This window comes from Dermacentor silvarum, chromosome 2, assembly GCF_013339745.2.
Source record: "Dermacentor silvarum isolate Dsil-2018 chromosome 2, BIME_Dsil_1.4, whole genome shotgun sequence".
In the NCBI taxonomy this organism is placed as follows: domain Eukaryota; kingdom Metazoa; phylum Arthropoda; class Arachnida; order Ixodida; family Ixodidae; genus Dermacentor; species Dermacentor silvarum.
The window spans coordinates 76,994,491-77,011,609 of NC_051155.1; the positions used below are offsets into that span (position 1 = coordinate 76,994,491).

Below are 17,119 nucleotides of genomic sequence, written 5' to 3' on the forward strand. Positions count from 1 at the left end.
CTGCAGTGGACATAAAATACGGCTGATGATGATGATGATGGGAGACGAGAGAGGCAGTCAGCGTCCTTGTGCAGACGTCCAGACTTGTAGATGACAATAAAAGAAAATTCCTGGAGCCGCAAAGCCCAGCGACCAAGCCGTCCTGCCGGGTCCCGGAGGGAAGACAGCCAGCAGAGGGCATGGTGGTCTGTAATGACCGAAAATGTGCGGCCGTACAAATATGACCGGAACATGGCGACAGCCCACACTAAAGCCAAGCACTCACCCTCGGTGATGGAGTAATTCCTCTCAGAAGGTGACAGCAGGCGGCTGGCGTAAGGCTATCACGCACTCGGTACCATTCTGCTGCTGGGCGAGAACAGCACCGATGGCCACTGGCGTCAGTGTGGACTTTGGTCGGTGCAGATGTATCAAAGTGGGCAAGTATGGGAGGGTTTGTCAGAAAGCCGATGAGAGCGGCGAACGCGTGAGCCTGCTCCGGGCCCCATGAGAAAGGCGTGTTCTTCTTTAGAAGATCTGTCAAAGGGCGAGCAACGTTGGCGAAGTTTTTGACGAAACGGCGAAAGTAAGAACACAGACCGACGAAGCAGCGCACGTCAGAAGCAGAATGAGGCACAGAGAAACTGCGAACGGCGCGAACTTTATCCGGGTCTGGTTGTACACCGGTTGCGTTAACGAGATGTCCCAACACGGTAATCTAACGGCGCCCGAATTGGCATTTCGTAGAGTTCAGCTCAAGGCCGGCTTTTCGGAAGAGCGCAAGAATTGCAGCAAGTCGCGTAAGGTGGCTGCTGAACGTGGGAGAAAAAACAATAACGTCGTCAAGATAACAAAGACAGGTGGTCCATTTGTAGCCTCGCAGAAGAGAGTCCATCATTCGTTCAAATGTCGCAGGAGCATTGCATAGGCCAAAGGGCATTACTTTGAACTGATATAAGCCATCAGGTATTACTGAAGGCAGTCTTCTTGCGGTTCATTTCATCAACAGAAATCTGCCAGTAGCCGGATCGAAGATCAGTGGAGGAGAAGTATGTAGCTCCGTGCAAGCAGTCCAAGGCGTCATCGATGCGTGGTAATGGGTAGACATCCTTTCACGTGATCTTGTTTAAATGGCGATAGTCCACGCAAAAACGCCAGGTACCATCATTTTTCTTCACAAGGACGACTGGCAAAGCCAAAGGACTGGCTGATGGTTCGATGACCCCTTTGCGGAGCATTTTGTCCACTTCTCATTGGATTACTCTACGTTCAGCATTTGACAACAATAGAGACACCACCGAATAGGATTCATGTCTCCAGTGTTTATACGGTGGTGAACAACAGATGTTTGGCCGAAAGGGCGGTCGCCAAAATCAAAGATGTCACTGCACGATTGGAGCAGGAGACGGAGGTCCTTGGCCTGAGCAGACGTGAGGTCAGTTGCAATCATTTTGGCGAAGTCATCCATGAAAGAATCAGAGCTGTGAGCTGCAATTGATACTATTAATCCACTCTCGGCATCCATACTCTCAATTTCAAATTTGGACGTACTAGAAATGCTGGCCAAGAACATGCCGGCCGGAAGCACTTGAGGGCACAGGCTGAATTTCAGAAGCGGGATAACAACGTCATTATTCGTAACCGTGATCAGCGTATGCGGAACAGCAACGTTTCGGTTCAAAAGCACGTCAACGATGGGGCGAAGCACATATTCACCGTCAGGAACCTGTGGCTGTGCGTCAGGAACAGTATTTTTTGTCATAATACGGAATACAGGCCGCAGAGTACGGCTCGTAAACACATCGGGATAATGAGGTGTAATTTCATGATAAATTTCTCGCTATAGGTAATATAGGAGCCCCTTTCTCACAATTATGTCTTGGTTGAGAGCACGTTTGCTGAAAGTGGACTAATTGTCCGCGCTTTCCGTATAGCTACCGATGTGACTGTGACAGCCTTTCGCTGTTTAAAGCTTTAAGCCTTTTGATGCCAAGCGCGCCTAAAATATACACAAACAACGCGCTTGTGCGGAACAAGAAAGGTCGCAAGCATCATGCGAAGGGAGGGATTACCCTTCTACGGGTTAGTCGCGTCCTTGAGCAAAAAAGAAAAACCGGAGAGTTTTTAACGACGGGCTGTCGCTCTTATCGTTATCACAAATGACGACTTGCGCCAACGTATACTGCGCTTTGTCGGGAAGCTGTTATGGTTTATTCTTTAGAAAGGGTATTTATTTTTTTTGCCGCAACGTAACTTACGTCATCGGGGCAGATTTTTAAAGTATAAAGGTAATGTGTCAGGCGGTGGTACCTAGGTGACATGAACTCCCGAGAAAGATGGACTTGTACAGAGGTGAGCACTGTTAGGGTGAACACGCGAGCGCGTGGCCGACGGCACTATCAGCGCCGCGTAACAGCCATCGTTGGAAACATTGCACATGCGCAGCATGTGCTTTGCGAAACACTCTTTCCACCGCGCGCATCACGTCATCGATACGCTTGTTCGTCGTCTGCTAGCCGCATTTTTTGTTCGCTGAGCTGATACCTTCAGCATTTCAATGTCCATCTGGATTGAAGATTGGCGCGTGAAGGAAAAAAGTGAGTGTAAGAGGGATAATTATTAAACTTTTTATTCAAGAAAATTGCACTTTTGCAATTCAAGTTAAACAAGACCATGAGAACAAATATAAAAACATGAGCAAATCTAATAGCGAGTCATGTGACCACTTACAGCAACGACTGCAGCTATTCTGGACGGTAACGAGTCGTAAAGTGATCGAACATATTCCCGATCGGCTTTCAGCCTTTCCCACTCGTTGCAGACTTGCGCCCACAACTGGTCCGAAGTCGCGGAATAAAGGGGCTTCCTTGGCAAAGAAGCTTTCAGACGGCCCCACACGTTTTCTATCACATTCAGGTCCGCTCCTTTCGGAGGCCATTCCAGTAGCTACATGTGCTGCTCCGCCTGGAACTCCTTGACAGCCCGCGCCGTGTGTATCGGTGACCGGTCCTGTTTGAACAGGTAATCACCGTCTGGGAATAAACTGCTCGCATATGGCAACAGCACATTGTTCAAAATGTTGCAGTATTGTTCCGACGATAAGTGTCCACGTATACGTTGCAGGGGCCCTAAACCATATCTTGAAACAGCACCCCACACGTTCACACTCGATCTCCCACTGGCAGAAACACCTTGCACGTTGTCCGGGTCGTTCCTGCGTGGCATTGTGACGTTAACTAAAACAATTGCTTTTCAAAGCAGCAAGTTTGCCTCACCGTGTGCCTGGTAGTCTCCAAACACGCAATCTTTGGTCTTGTCGCGTCGAAAACGTCGACTCATCCGAAAAGATGACGCGACCCCACTCTTCTGATCTCCATGCTTCGTGCAGCTCAGCGAACTGCCGTCGTGCGTCCTTGTGTGCCGCCGTTAGTAGTGGCTTCTGCGCTGCGACGCGACTGCGAAGGCCCGCAGTACGCAGGCGACGTCGAACAGTGGTGTCCGAAACGTCCAAATCCAAGTCCTCGCGTATTGCTGGGGCTGGCAAGAAAGGGTTACGAACAGCAGCTGCAACTATGAGGGTGTCTTCATCGTCTGTGGTAGCTTTAGGGCGGGGCGCGCGGGGTGCATCCTGAATGCGACCTTCATACTTGTAGGCTTGAATTATCCTGTTCAGTCTTCAGGGGCCTATTAACTAAAGCGCCAATATACCGCTGGTAATAACCTTTCAGGGAAAGATCGACAATTGAGCGCCGTTCATCATCGGGAACCCTAGCCATAATACGATCTGGCGACAGAATGAACGGCTGCGAAAGATGTTTGGTTGTTTTATATACGGCGTTGCATGCACAACAACTTTGAAGGGAACGAATAGACACGCCCCCATAGATATACAAGTTTTTTTGTCTTGTTCTGTTCAAGCACAGATGTTTAAAGAAATCTTAAAATGCAGGATGCATGGGCTTAGAAAACAAAAATGCGGCTAGCAGACGACGAACAAGTGCATTCATGACGTCATGCGCGCGGTGGAACAATTATTTCGCGGAAGGCGTGATGCGCATGCGCAATGTTTCCAGTGATGACCGTAACGGGGCGCTGACAGTGCCGTCGGCCACGCGCTCGCGTGTTCACCCTAACAGTGCTCACCGCTGTACAGTCACTTTCTTTTGGAAGCGCTGATAACGTTGCAATTTAAACCACAATGGAACTTCGTACATGGTATTTTTCCTAACAGCTTAACGGAAGGCTAATCAGTCCTGATATTATTAAACTTATTACTTTTTAGCAAAGACACTCTCCGATGACTTCAATATATATATACAATAAAGGGCTCTGTAATTTACACCCTGACTTTACGTAGGTACGTTGGCGCACTTCATGTAATAATCCCAGTCAGCCTACTCACATATACCGCATTACTAATCACATCTACAGGTGGTCACATCAAGAGAGGTGCATCCCAAGAAGACGGCTACATCCCAAGAAGCAATTGCCTACCTATTTTGATTACTTGAAACTCGGTACGCTTAAGACAGGCCAAAATTCGAATAGGAATGCGTAGTATGGAATTAGTATGGAACCTACCGTGACATAGAACGTATGCGTTACACTCGAGTCTGTCCAGAATCGGACAGTAACATTCATTTACTTTGACTATTCATTTATCATCAGCGTTAATAAACAAAACGCATGCTGTGCCGATCTTTCCCCCCACCTCACCCCAAATTCAGTTGGGCGCAGGCTACCACCGTGCTTCTGCTACAAACAAATACGTACCCTTCACCCACCCGCCTCCACCTTATATTCCGTGAAGTTTACAGTACCCTCAACTGCCGGTGCTGTGGCACTCACCCGGCTACGCTTCCGCATATGCTGTGGGAGTGCCCAGCACAGTACACTCACATTCTTACCAGGACCCTCTCGTCGAGGTTGCGTGAGGCTCTGCGGAGCTCCGCCCTCGACGGCCAAACCTGGGCCACCCAGCACGCCCGTGAGGCGGCGGCGAGGCAAGTCTCGACGTCCCCTCATCGCTATGTTTGCGTCGTGAAGTCGCCTGAGCTTGCACAAGTTATACATTTCTACGCTCCAATATTCCATCATCAAGAGTTCGCGCTTGTCATCACGAATAAGCTAAAAAGAAACCTCGCCTTCAGAACGTATAGTCAGCGTCAAAAGCTTTCGTACCCCGGAAGGTGAAAAAATATTTATATTTCTACGCCTTAGTCACGCATCGTAGTATTCGGATTTACAGCGTATACTGGTCTAGAGTAAACAAAACAAAAGTTTTGCATAGTTTTACTGGCTGCGGGCGTAGCTGCGTTGAAAATGAACTTATGCGCAGAACCTCGGCCGCGTAAACTTTTGGCGGCAACTGTGCGATTGACAACCTGCATTTTCTTCATTCTGCACATAAGTTTTTTAATGAATGGCCTTCCAGCCAACGTCATGCCGCGCTTACACCTATTTAATTTTCAGGACAGCCATCTCAGACATGAATTATTAAGTATAAGAACTGAACTATTATGTAGTACGTCATTATTATCACCAATCAGGTGTAATAAATATGTAAACAAATAAAGGATAATAACATTGCCTATGAAATTTTACTAAAATCTCAGGACTACTTCAAAACTTCGCCTGTTCGTCTTGTGTACGTCCCTATACTTTCTAGGAAACTGAAAGGGAGAAATTCAAGGCTGAAATTGACATCTCTTGTGGCACCATGGCAGAAAAGGGAAGGTGTGGCTTAGTGGGCCCATATGAAAGGATCAGCTGCAATTGTGCTACTCACGCGCAAGGAACGACACTTTTGTATTTTATTTACAGGCAGTAAAGTGATAAATGGTGTCAGTGGACGCTGGCGTGATCATGACAATACCACCGTACCAATATGGGCCATAAACGATTCTAATAATGGAACATTTCTGCAAACCCTCACGGTCCTTTCTCATGTTTCTTCAATTGTTGAAACACGTTAAATTTAGGGTAGGAGAATATTCTTACAGAATTACTTAAGAATTCTACCAGTAAATATATCATGGTGCTGCGATCTGATTCAGCAATAGAGTTAGTTAAGAACAGAACAGCAGAATGCCATAGCAACTTTGGTGATTCTAGCCGAAAAAATGTCATCTTGCAACACTTTGTGGGCATAACTCATAAAGGGTGTGGTCTGTTATTGGAATCGTTCTCTATTTTTAAACGGCAAACTACATTAACACGTCCCGGTGTCTTTTCGCATAACTTCCAATACTCCTCAGCGTACGTCGTGGTAAAAGGATATGAAGACCTTTAGTATTTCTGGAATTTCGTGAAGGTATATGGGAATGGCTCAAATGATAAGACACGTGCGCTGCATATTGAGGATAGAATGTTTATGTTTCGAGGTATCGGTTTGTACTAAGCAAAAAAGCTTGTGAAATAATTCGGACAGCCTTCATTTGCACCGAAGATCCGGTACGCAAAAATTCTGCTTTGATATAATCCAAATATACTCAGTCAAATAGCTTTCTGTATTCCTTTGTAAGAATACTACGTCCGGGGCTGCAGCCAAGTTTTCTACTTCTGTGTCTTTTAATTGCACACACTGGACACTATTTTGTGGTGCGTTTCAAGCTGCACAAGAATTGCACAAACGCGCCTTTCCATGACATAACTGAAGACGCAAAAATATTTCTTAGTAATGTCTTCATAAATGTTTGCCTTAAGAAAGAAATGAACTTTCAAAACACGTAACCTGGGTTTATTGTCTAAAATACATTACACCTAAAGTGCAAAAGAAGTTTGGAAGCACGTTCGCATGTTATCGAAACCAGCCAGCAATTTTTTAGGAAGACGTTGGTACAGTAGAAAGAAACGAAACAAGAACCGTAACTAATTGACCTGCATTTAGGAATATGCCATCTGGCAGGAAACCGCCAAACTAAGCAGCGACAAAGGGATAAAAAAATAGCGGCGCCGCTGGCTTCGAACCTGCGAACTCACAATTGTGGTATCAGTGATCCTAATCTGTGGTCACGCAGAACGCGCGGCTATCGGTTCGACGTGCCGCTGGAGGCAAAACTAGGTTTATATACGTACCACAATAAATTCTGCGACCTTGTTATGAAAACTGCGATTTTGGAACGACTTTTTTGCCATTTCAAGAGCTGCTGCTGCAACTAGCTGAAAGCTGAGTCATTGAAGTTGATAAATCCCCGGTAATACGTCAATCGTTGCAATAGGCTCATCGCAAATTGCTTTTTACTGGCCAAAAAAGCCTCCAAAATTTGGCCTTTTCATAGACTCCGATACTTCGAACTTCGCCCGCAATTTGGAACGGGTTTCCCGTCGTAAGTAATGGTACCGCTTGCATGAGATGTCGGGCTAAGCTCCTAGAGCCTATTTCCACGGTAATATTTTGAAATATGGCTTCTATGATTAGTTATTTGGGAAAAACGACGCTCTCCCATAGAAAATGCGCATGTTTTCAGAGGCGGCCGCTAGAGGCACTGTTCGGCGATGTCCCAGATTCCTGGTATTGGTTAGGAGTTGCCTTCACAAAGACATCATCATCATCATCATCATCATCAGCCTATATTTAAGCCCACTGCAGGACGAAGACCTCTCCCTGCGATCTCCAATTACCCCTGTCTTGCCCTAGCGTATTCCAACTTGCGCATGCAAATTTCCTAACTTCAACATCCCACCTCGTTTTCTGCCGTTCTCGACTGCGCTTCCCTTCTCTTGGAATCCATTCTGTAACCCTAATGGTCCATCGGTTATTCATCCTATGGATTACATGGCCTGCCCAGCTCCATTTCTTCCGCTTAATGTCAACTAGAATATCGGCTATCCCCGTTTGTTCTCTGATCCACACGGCTCTCTTCCTGTCTCTTAACGTTACTCCTAAGATTTTTCGTTCCTTCGCTCTTTGTGCGGGCCTTAACTTGTTCTCGAGCTTCTTTGTTAACCTCCAAGTTTCTGCCCCATATGTTAGCACCGGTAGAATGCAATGATTGTACACTTTTCTTTTCAATGACAGTGGTAAGCTCCCAGTCAGGATTTGGCAATGCCTGCCGTATGCACTCCAACCCAATTTTATTCTTCTGCAGATTTATTCTTCTTCTGCAGATTTCTTTCTCATGATCAGGGTCCCCTGTGAGTAATTGACCTAGATAAACGTACTCCTTTACAGACTCTAGAGGCTTACTGGCGATCCTGAATTCTTGTTCCCTTGCCGGGCTATTGAACATTATCTTTGCCTTCTGCATATTCATCTTCAACCCAATTCTTACACTTTCTTCATCAAGGTCCTCAATCATTTGTTGTAATTCGTCTCCATTGTTGCTGAATAGGACAATGTCACCTGCAAACCGAAGGTTGCTTAGATATTCGCCGTTGATCCTTACTCCTAAGCCTTCCCTGTCTAAGAGCATGAATACTTCTTGTAAGCATGCAGTGAATAGCATTGGAGAGATTGTATCTCCTTGCCTGACCCCTATCTTGATAGGTAACGTTCTACTTTTCTTGTGGAGAACCAAGGTAGCTGTGCAATCCTTGTAGATATTTGCTAAGATATTCACGTATGCCTCCTGTACCCCTTGATTACGCAATGCCTGTATTACTGCTGGTATCTCTACTGAATCAAATGCCTTTTCATAATCTATGAAAGCCATAGAGAGGTTGATTGTACTCCGCATATTTCTCGATTACCTGATTGATGACATGGATATGATCCATTGTAGAATATCCCTTCCTGAAGCCAGCCTGTTCTTTTGGTTGGCTGAAGTCAAGTGTTGCCCTGATTGTATTGGAAATTATCTTGGTGAATATTTTATATAATACCGAAAGCAAGCTAACGGGTCTGTAATTCTTCAATTCTTTAAGGTCTCCCTTCTTATGGATAAGTATAATGTTGGCGTTCTTCCAGCTCTCGGTACACTTGAAATCTTGAGGCATTGCGTATAAAGGGCCGCAAACTTTTCAAGCATGATATCTCCTCCATCTTTGATTAAATCTACTGTTATTCCATCTTATCCAGCGGCTTTTCCCCTGGTCATGTCTTTCAAGGCCCTTCTAACTTCATCGCTAGCTTTAGAAGGAGCTTCTGTATCGGGTTCATCACTATTTCGAATGAAAGTAGCTTGGCTGTTTTGGGAACTGTACAGGTCAGTATAGAATTCTTCCGCTGCGCTTACTATGTCATCTAAATTGCTGATGATATTACCATGCTTATCTTTCAGTGCATACATCTTGCCTTGTCCTATGCCATGCTTTCTTCTTACTGATTTCATGCTGTGTCCACATTTTACGTCTTCCTCAATCTTCCCACGTTATAATTTCGAATATCCCTTACTTTCTTCTTGTTGATAAGTTTTGACAGTTCAGCGAATTCTATCTGATCTCTTGAGTTGGACACTTTGATTTTTTGTCGTTTCTTTATTAGGTCCTTTGTTTCTTGGGAGAGCTTACCTACTGGTTGCCTTGGTGCCTTACCTCCCACCTCAATTGCTGCTTCTGAGACCAACCTAGTTACGGCTTCATTCATTACCTCTATGTTGTCGTTACCTTCCTCATCTAAAGCTGCATATTAGTTTGCGAGCACCAGCCTGAATTGGTCTGCTTTTACCCTTACAGCCTCTAGATTGGCCTGTTTCCTCTTCAATAATTTGACTCTTTCTCTCTTCAAATTGATAGAAATCCTAGACCTCACTAACCTATGGTCACTGCACTTTACCTAACACTTCTACATCCTGCACTATGCTTGGATCGGCAGAAAGTATGAAATCTATTTCATTACTTATTTCTCCATTAGAGATTTTCCAGGTCCACTTCCGGCTGCTGTGCTTCCTGAAGACGGTACTCATCATTCAGAGCCTATTCCTTTCCGCGAAAACTTCTAACATCTCTCCTCTTGCATTCCTAGAATTGATGCTGTAGTTGCCAATTGCTTGTTCACCAACCTGCTTTTTCCCCTCTTTTGCATTGAAGTCGCCCATGACTATAGTATACTGAGTTCGCACCTTTCTCATTGGTAATTCAACACCTTCATAAAACTGTTCTATTTCTTCATCATCATGACTCGAGGTTGGGGCGTAGGCTTGTACTACCTTCATTTTGTACCTCCTATTCAGCTTTATTACGACGACTGCTACCCTCTCTATAATGCTGTAGAATTCATCAATGTTGTCCGCTATGTTATTATGAACTAGAAATCCTACCCCGGACTCTTATCTGGAAGAACTTTGTAGCAGAGGACGTGGCCGTTAGTCAGCAATGTGTAAGCCTCACCAGTTCTTCTAACCTCACTAAGGATAATAATATCCCAGGCAATGCCTGATAATTCCTCAAATAGTCCTGCTAAGCTAACCTCACTCGATAGGGTGCGCGTGTTGAACGTTGCCAGGTTCAGTTTCCATTGGCGGCCTGTCCGGACACAGAGATTCTTAGCACCCTCTGCCACGTCGCAGATCTGATCGCCGCCTTGGTCAGGTGCTCCGCAGCCACTGGGGACTGAGGGCCATAGGTTAATTGTCGGAGTCATGAGGGAGGTAGTGGCCGAATACTGCACCAGGGAGGCCAATTCTTGTTCTGGTGAGGGAGTGACTTTGATGAAGCTCAGTGGGTCTGCCTAGTTTGGTTGCACCTGAACTAATATAGCCCCACTAGCTCTCGGCAATATGTTTTTTTTTTTGCCGGTGTCAGGCACCACTCCATGCCTGAAAATGTAGCGGACTGGAGTAGGATTCGCACTTACGACCTTCAGATTTGAATTCGGGTGTTCTACTTATGCTCCACGCCACAAAGACATACTCTGCATTAATTGGAGTGACCGACAGTGCAGCGTGCGAGGTCTGCGGCACCGACGACACTATCGACCACCTGCTGTGCCACTGTCCACGATATGCCCCAGAAAGACAAGAACTTGCTAACGCGCTAAAAAAAAAAACTGGACAATCGGGCGCTTTCCATGCAGGTGCTGCTGGAACACCGCCTCCATCGCTCGTCGGCCCATAAAACGGTGAAGGCACTTTTGTGCTTCTTGAGGACAACGGGCTTGTGCCAACGTCTGTGACTATTAGTGCAATAATGCACGCGTCAGCGAACTAACGGCTACTGCCCCTTCTTTATTTCCCTCCTCTCTCTCTCTCCCTGTCATCTTTGTGTTCGCCTTTCCCATTCTCCCGGTGTAGGGTAGCCAACCGGACGTTATTATGGTTAGCCTCCCTGCCTTCTGCCTTTCTCTTTCCTCCCTTCTCCCTCCTTCTTTCACGCTCGGGAAAACACTTTTTACGTAGTAAGTATTGAGAAACAGAAAGCCGTATCGGAAGTTTTGCATGTTGGTTTAGAATTTTCATATAAATATAATAATCGAAAAGTTGAATAAATATTTTAGACTAATTAACTAATCAGACGGAATGCCAACAATATTCTGAGCATCTCCAAGCGACGGCAAAGAACATTACATTGGTTCTGTCAAGCTACGTAACATTTGAATATATTTACAGTTTGGCCCATGCTAAGTGAAACACTCTGTATATAAACGTTTTAATAGAACACGTTCAGCGCTCAATAACTTTTAATGTGATCTCTGGTATGTATCAGCTCTGGCTGTCGAAAGAACAGAAACTGCAGACTGCACAACAAGGGCATATTTATTTCTGGCCCCAAGCGGTAGCATTCTTGTAACCAGAAAGCTCCGGAGGCGCACTGATTGTGCATATTTTAAATGCGTTACGTCCGATAGTCACCATTCCGTGGTTACGGCGTCAAGTGCATATTTCACAGCGCTTGGGGATCAGACGCATTACAAGACTGGCTCTCTGATATGTACGTTCTTCAACATACAGCTGTCCAACTCTTCGTTTAATTTCTCTTGCGATTTCACTTTATTTCCTTAAGGGCCTCATAGAAGGGGCCCTACATAAGGGGTGGGAGTAACACAGAAAAATAATTCATGAGGACGACCACGTCGTAGAAGACGTCTTCACTGCGTCTATGAAGTTTGATGGACTGGTGATAGCTGCGATGCTGTACAGAAGGCCATCCCGGCCCGGTGGTGTACAAGGCAAGAAGGATGACGAAAATGTGACAGTACGGATACGAGGGTGAGCGACGCTAAGAGAATAACTTATGCGAAATGATATGCGTGCAGACGGTGATATGTAAGGGGCACCGTTTAGGGCGCTGTAGCAAATTTTATGTAATGCCCGCGACTGGCCGCTCGAGGCCTTTTGCGTGTATTCGCGGGCTTTTTTTCACGCTCGGTAAAACCCTTTTATGTAACACGTATTGAGCAACAGAAAGCTGTATCGGTAATTTCTCATGTCGCTCTACAATTTTCTCATTGATGCTTTTAATCTAATTATAATAATTGAGAAGTTTTTAATTATTAAGACTAATTATGTGTGTGGGCTGATTGCCAAAATTAATCTGAGCATATACAAGCGACGGCAATGAACATTACCTTGGTTCTCTCCAGCTATGTAGCATTTGCATTTTTTAAATGTTTAGCCCCAGGTAAGTGAAACACCCTGTATAGTCGAACGCGTGTCGGCTTCACGACAAAAAAAAAAGAAGACATAACTCGCATCACGATGACTGTCCACGGTGACGTGATTGGCATTCGAGCAACGTCCGAGACACCGTATTGGTGAGGTCATGTTGGTTTAACATCAGTAGTGGTCATTCTGAGACACCCGTTGCTTGGGCTATATGTGAGATGCCCTGGTAGAGTCCCACTTTGCTATGGCACTTGTTTGCCAAGGTCGCCCATGAGCACGGCGGCATCAGGACGACTATATGAAGCCTACGCAGTGACGATAATGCAATGACGAAGAAATAATGACGTCAATGGACCAACAAAGGCGCTGTAACGATGATGACTCCACGGCAATGACATCACGGTTCATAAATGATGACGAGCGTACGCGTAACTATGTATGTGCCACTTGGAATGCGCGTCCTCTATAATGACAAAAAAAAGATCCCGTAAGTTTCTGCGATGTTTAGCGGAATCGAACCCGTCGCAAGGGCTCCTCAATGACAGAAACCCGGCGCATCGGCAGGCTGCGCCACAAACGCACTGGCTACGTGCCGCTTTTCAATGAACGCCTTTCACGCCAACGCTTTAGCGACCTGCGCCAAGAGTGCACTAGGTGTGACGCGCCCTTGTGGCGCAACGGCTGTGTTGTTGCGCTGCTAAGCCCAAAGTATCGGCATCAAATCCCGGCCGCGGAGGTCGCATTTTGATGGGGGTTGAAATGCAGAAGCTCCAGTGTACCATGCTTTGAGTGCACGTCAAATAACACCAGGTGGTCGAAATTAACTACGCCATGCCTCATAACCATATCGCGGTTTCGGCACGTAAAACGACAGAATTTAATTAATCAATTACACATGGACATGTGCTAACTTGGGTCGCCGAGTATAGACCACTGAGTGTGCAGCAAGCGAGGGAACCGTTCTGAGCCCATGATGGCACCGTCGCGTCACGCTTCTTGTCTCGGAAGCCGCGCGTGCACTTCTCGGCAGTGACACCAGATGTCGCTGCGTGTCCCGAAAGAAGCGCGAGAGAGAAGCCGGTTGGCGCGATGACGCGTTTCTCAGCGTTCGCATGCACCAGCGTGTCGTGCATTTCGGTAGTGTTGCCAGATGACGCCATGGCTTTAGGGAAGCACGAATGAGGAGTCCCGCTGTAGTACACGCCTCATGCATAACTTGTTTCGACGGTGGCAATACGTTGTGTGGCAGTATTGATTTAATGCTAACGCGTTTTCGTCGACAGTCATCTGAGATGGATTCTGCGATTTTTTCATTATGTAGTGAAAAGAAACGTTATCCATTTCAAATTGTTACTTATGACAATTTAACCAAGCAATATCAATTCGTAGCGCGCCCTTATGGCGAGCTTATATTTTACCTTGCGTTGAAAGCCTCCTTGAGAATTAAAAAAAATGTTTTGAACTACTGAATAGTGCAGCACTGTAGTCACGCTAATTATTATTCTGAAAGAAACACCCATGGGTATAGCTAGCAACGTTTTGGAGAGTTGAAAAGCTGCATAGTCGACTTCGGTTAATGCGAGCTTCGCTAAGTCCATTTTCGCTTTGCTTAGGCAGACGATCGCAATTTGTGAGTCAAGTGGTGTATCTCTGTTGAGATGAAATGGTGCCATTTTGTATCAGGCTCCTTACGAGAGTATAAATTGAGAGCTAGAAATTACTGGTCGCATGCCAAAGCACCAGTACTTTAAACCACACTACGCTTAAGCACTCTGTTATACATGGGATGCAGCACGTCAAGAGATTGAGGTCAAAAGTATTACGACCGCTCCATTCCTCTATGTCCTACCAAAAAGTAATCATATAAACCAGAGCTACGGACGAGAGAGAAAGAGAGCGCGGGTCGGGAACGAACGCTCTTGTGCACCGCAGCGCCCCTAACTACGGACGAGAGAGATAGAGAGCGCGTCGGGAATGAATGCCCTTGTGCATCGCAGCGCCCCTAGCTACGGATGAGAGATGAGAGAGAGCACGCGTCGCGAACGAGAGAGAAAGAACAAACGCCCTTGTGCACCGCAGCGCCCCTAGCTACGGACGAGAGAGAGAGCGCGTCGGGAACGAGAGAGAAGCGAGAAAGAGAGCACAGCAGCGCCTCGAGCGGAAGCGGCGAGTACTAGCGTGGCTACGACGGCGCGACGAGGGACAAGGCTCAACCCTAAGGAGCTTCGCCCCTAAAATTAACTGATGCAATTTGCGCTAGTGATTCAATTTTTAGATGCGAATCAGCTTGTGGTCAGGGCTATGTCCCTCCCTCCATCCGCCGTGCTTCGTCCACACCCCTACTGCGCATGCTTGTCCTCCTCCCCTCCTTGTCTCATCTCCTCTCCTCTCGGCATTCCTCCTCTCCTCTCCGACGCTCCTCTCGTCTCCGGATTGCGCAACGAATGGCAACACCTGCGGCTCCGCGCGCGATAATGCGAAGCAGCTTAGATTAGAGGCGCGACGGTAGGCACTGCATACTCCGCTGGGGTGCGCCACTGTAGCTCGCGGTATAATGACGCGCAGCGCGCGCTCCGCTCCTCTCATTCTCCTCCCGCAACGCACGGTAAATATAACGGTAGCTACGTACCTAAACCTAACGGGAACGACGAACTAAAAATAAAAACTAATGGGAACTTGAGTTGACCCCATGGCTGCGTCGCATACTACTCACGCTTCCCCTACGGGAAAATGGTGTAATTTTTTATGAAGAAACATATCATAACTGAGTGCACAATAATTAGGTAATAAATCACCCTGCAATTATGGCGACTCACCATAAAATGCAGAAAGAGTCATTCTACCACATTAACTTGCTCTTGGCATAAAATTATGCAAATTTTATACTATTATTGACAGTCGATCCGAATTCGTAACTGAAGAAGATAATTGCGATGAAACATACAAACCTCAATAATGTATAATTTCAATGTTGCTTCAGGCAAGGATACGTACCTGTTCAATCCCTTGTTCCCAGTCGGGGAACTGTATGAACCTCGAAACGACACCAATCCATTTATTTATTTTTATTTGATGACTGTGTGTTTCCTTTTATCAATCACTTACTACTTGCGAGACCACCACATGAGGGGGCAGAATGCGATTCGCCTAGCTTTCATTTCTCTTAGAGACTTTCATGACTTCGGTAACACACAAGTGTTTTCGCAAAAAAGAAACAACTTACCACTTCACAGATATTGGAAACGACACACAGAAAGATACAGCAAGTAGAGCAAAGGAAGGGCGGTCAACAAGGCGAGCGTTAGGTTTGCTACACTGCACTGGACACAAAGAAATGCTGGCAATAGAAAGAGGAAAAGAGTGAGAGTGAGCGCCACTGCCCGCACACAGTAGGACGCAATGAAGGACAACACTCGGTCACGGAAACTGATGATACGAAGTGGGTTACACAGATGCTTCTGTATCCTATTGTAAAGAAGGACTGCAGTCAAATAATATGGCGGGTGGATTGTGGTTATTCCGGGCTATATGTTCTATACGGGTATGGAACTGCACTCATCTTTGAAGCAGCCGCAAGTTTTGCCAAAAAAGGCAACACAAATGCATAGTGGAGGATATAGATATACTCACTTTTAAGCAGAGCGTGGTCGTCTTTGCATAGCAGCTGTTGCGCGTTGTTCATCGAGTCCTCCATCCTTCTGATGGCGTCCTGTAGGAACGGCGGGCAGAACTCTATTGTGCTCACTTGATAGCAGGCTTCTCGCTTCAACCTGAATGGGACACAGGTGCATGAAACTTGGTTTCACAAAAATGGCCCGCGCATTCAGGATTACAAAGCCCTAGTAAGGATTGTTTAGTGATTTATTGGCCAGCTGTGTGCTCATAAGCTCCGCAACCATATAGGACGTGGTATTGAAAGTATGTTCCACATCCATCGCCATGTTATGATGGCTAGAGGAATAGGTGTGCCGACCGACCCGTCTGGAGCGTTGTTCGATACTTCTCCACATCATGACGCAAAACGTGGCGCTGCGCTCTATACAAGCGGGGCTCAGCCATTTTGGCTCAGCAGTGAAGTGTAGGGATCTCGGGAGTCACATATCACAGTGTTAACAGGCGCCATCTCTGGTCCAAGACAAGCAACGGCGTCGGGCCTCCACGATGCCCTACGGAAGTCATGCGTCATCGGCGTCGGATGACGCAGAGTGCGACGCACGGGACTCGAGGAGTAATAAATAAGCTCAGTTCTTGTGCGCATCACTATCGAAGAAGCAGCGCACGTCGTCTGGTACTTGTGGCGAACGGCGCGCAACAAATAAAGCACACAGAGTGAGAAACTGTCAATTTTGCCGCCAGTTAGTGCTATGAGGTGATGCAAGTCTCGGTTATTGCGTGTTTTTGCAAGATGCTAAAAGATCGTGAAGCTTCTAAGACGGAAAGGGGAGCGGCATGGTTACTGGAAGCTCATCTCCGAAGCAGAATAAGCGGAGTCCACACCAGATCGCGGCAGTATTTCTGCCTCCGAGAATATCAGTACGCACACTTTTTCTGCCCTCAGACCAATAAACCATGGGGGGGGGGGGGGCTACTCCAGCATTGTTGCCAGTGTCGACAAGAGCAGCAGCGGATAGCGCCTGGGGGCGAAAGAAGCTTTAAGG

At 46.5% G+C, this 17,119-nt stretch overlaps 1 protein-coding gene across 1 annotated transcript in view; it reads right to left on the reverse strand.

Moving 5' to 3' along the window:
- Nucleotides 1-11,863: 11,863 nt before the first annotated feature.
- Nucleotides 11,864-17,119, reverse strand: part of LOC119440181 (uncharacterized) — a 32,891-nt gene continuing 27,635 nt past the window's right edge. Inside the window, exons 6-7 of the mRNA XM_037705115.2 lie at nt 16,092-16,231; nt 11,864-11,877 (exon numbers count right to left, since the gene is read on the reverse strand). Coding sequence (XP_037561043.1) covers nt 11,864-11,877; nt 16,092-16,231 — 154 coding nt within the window. The remainder of the gene's footprint in view (nt 11,878-16,091; nt 16,232-17,119) is intronic.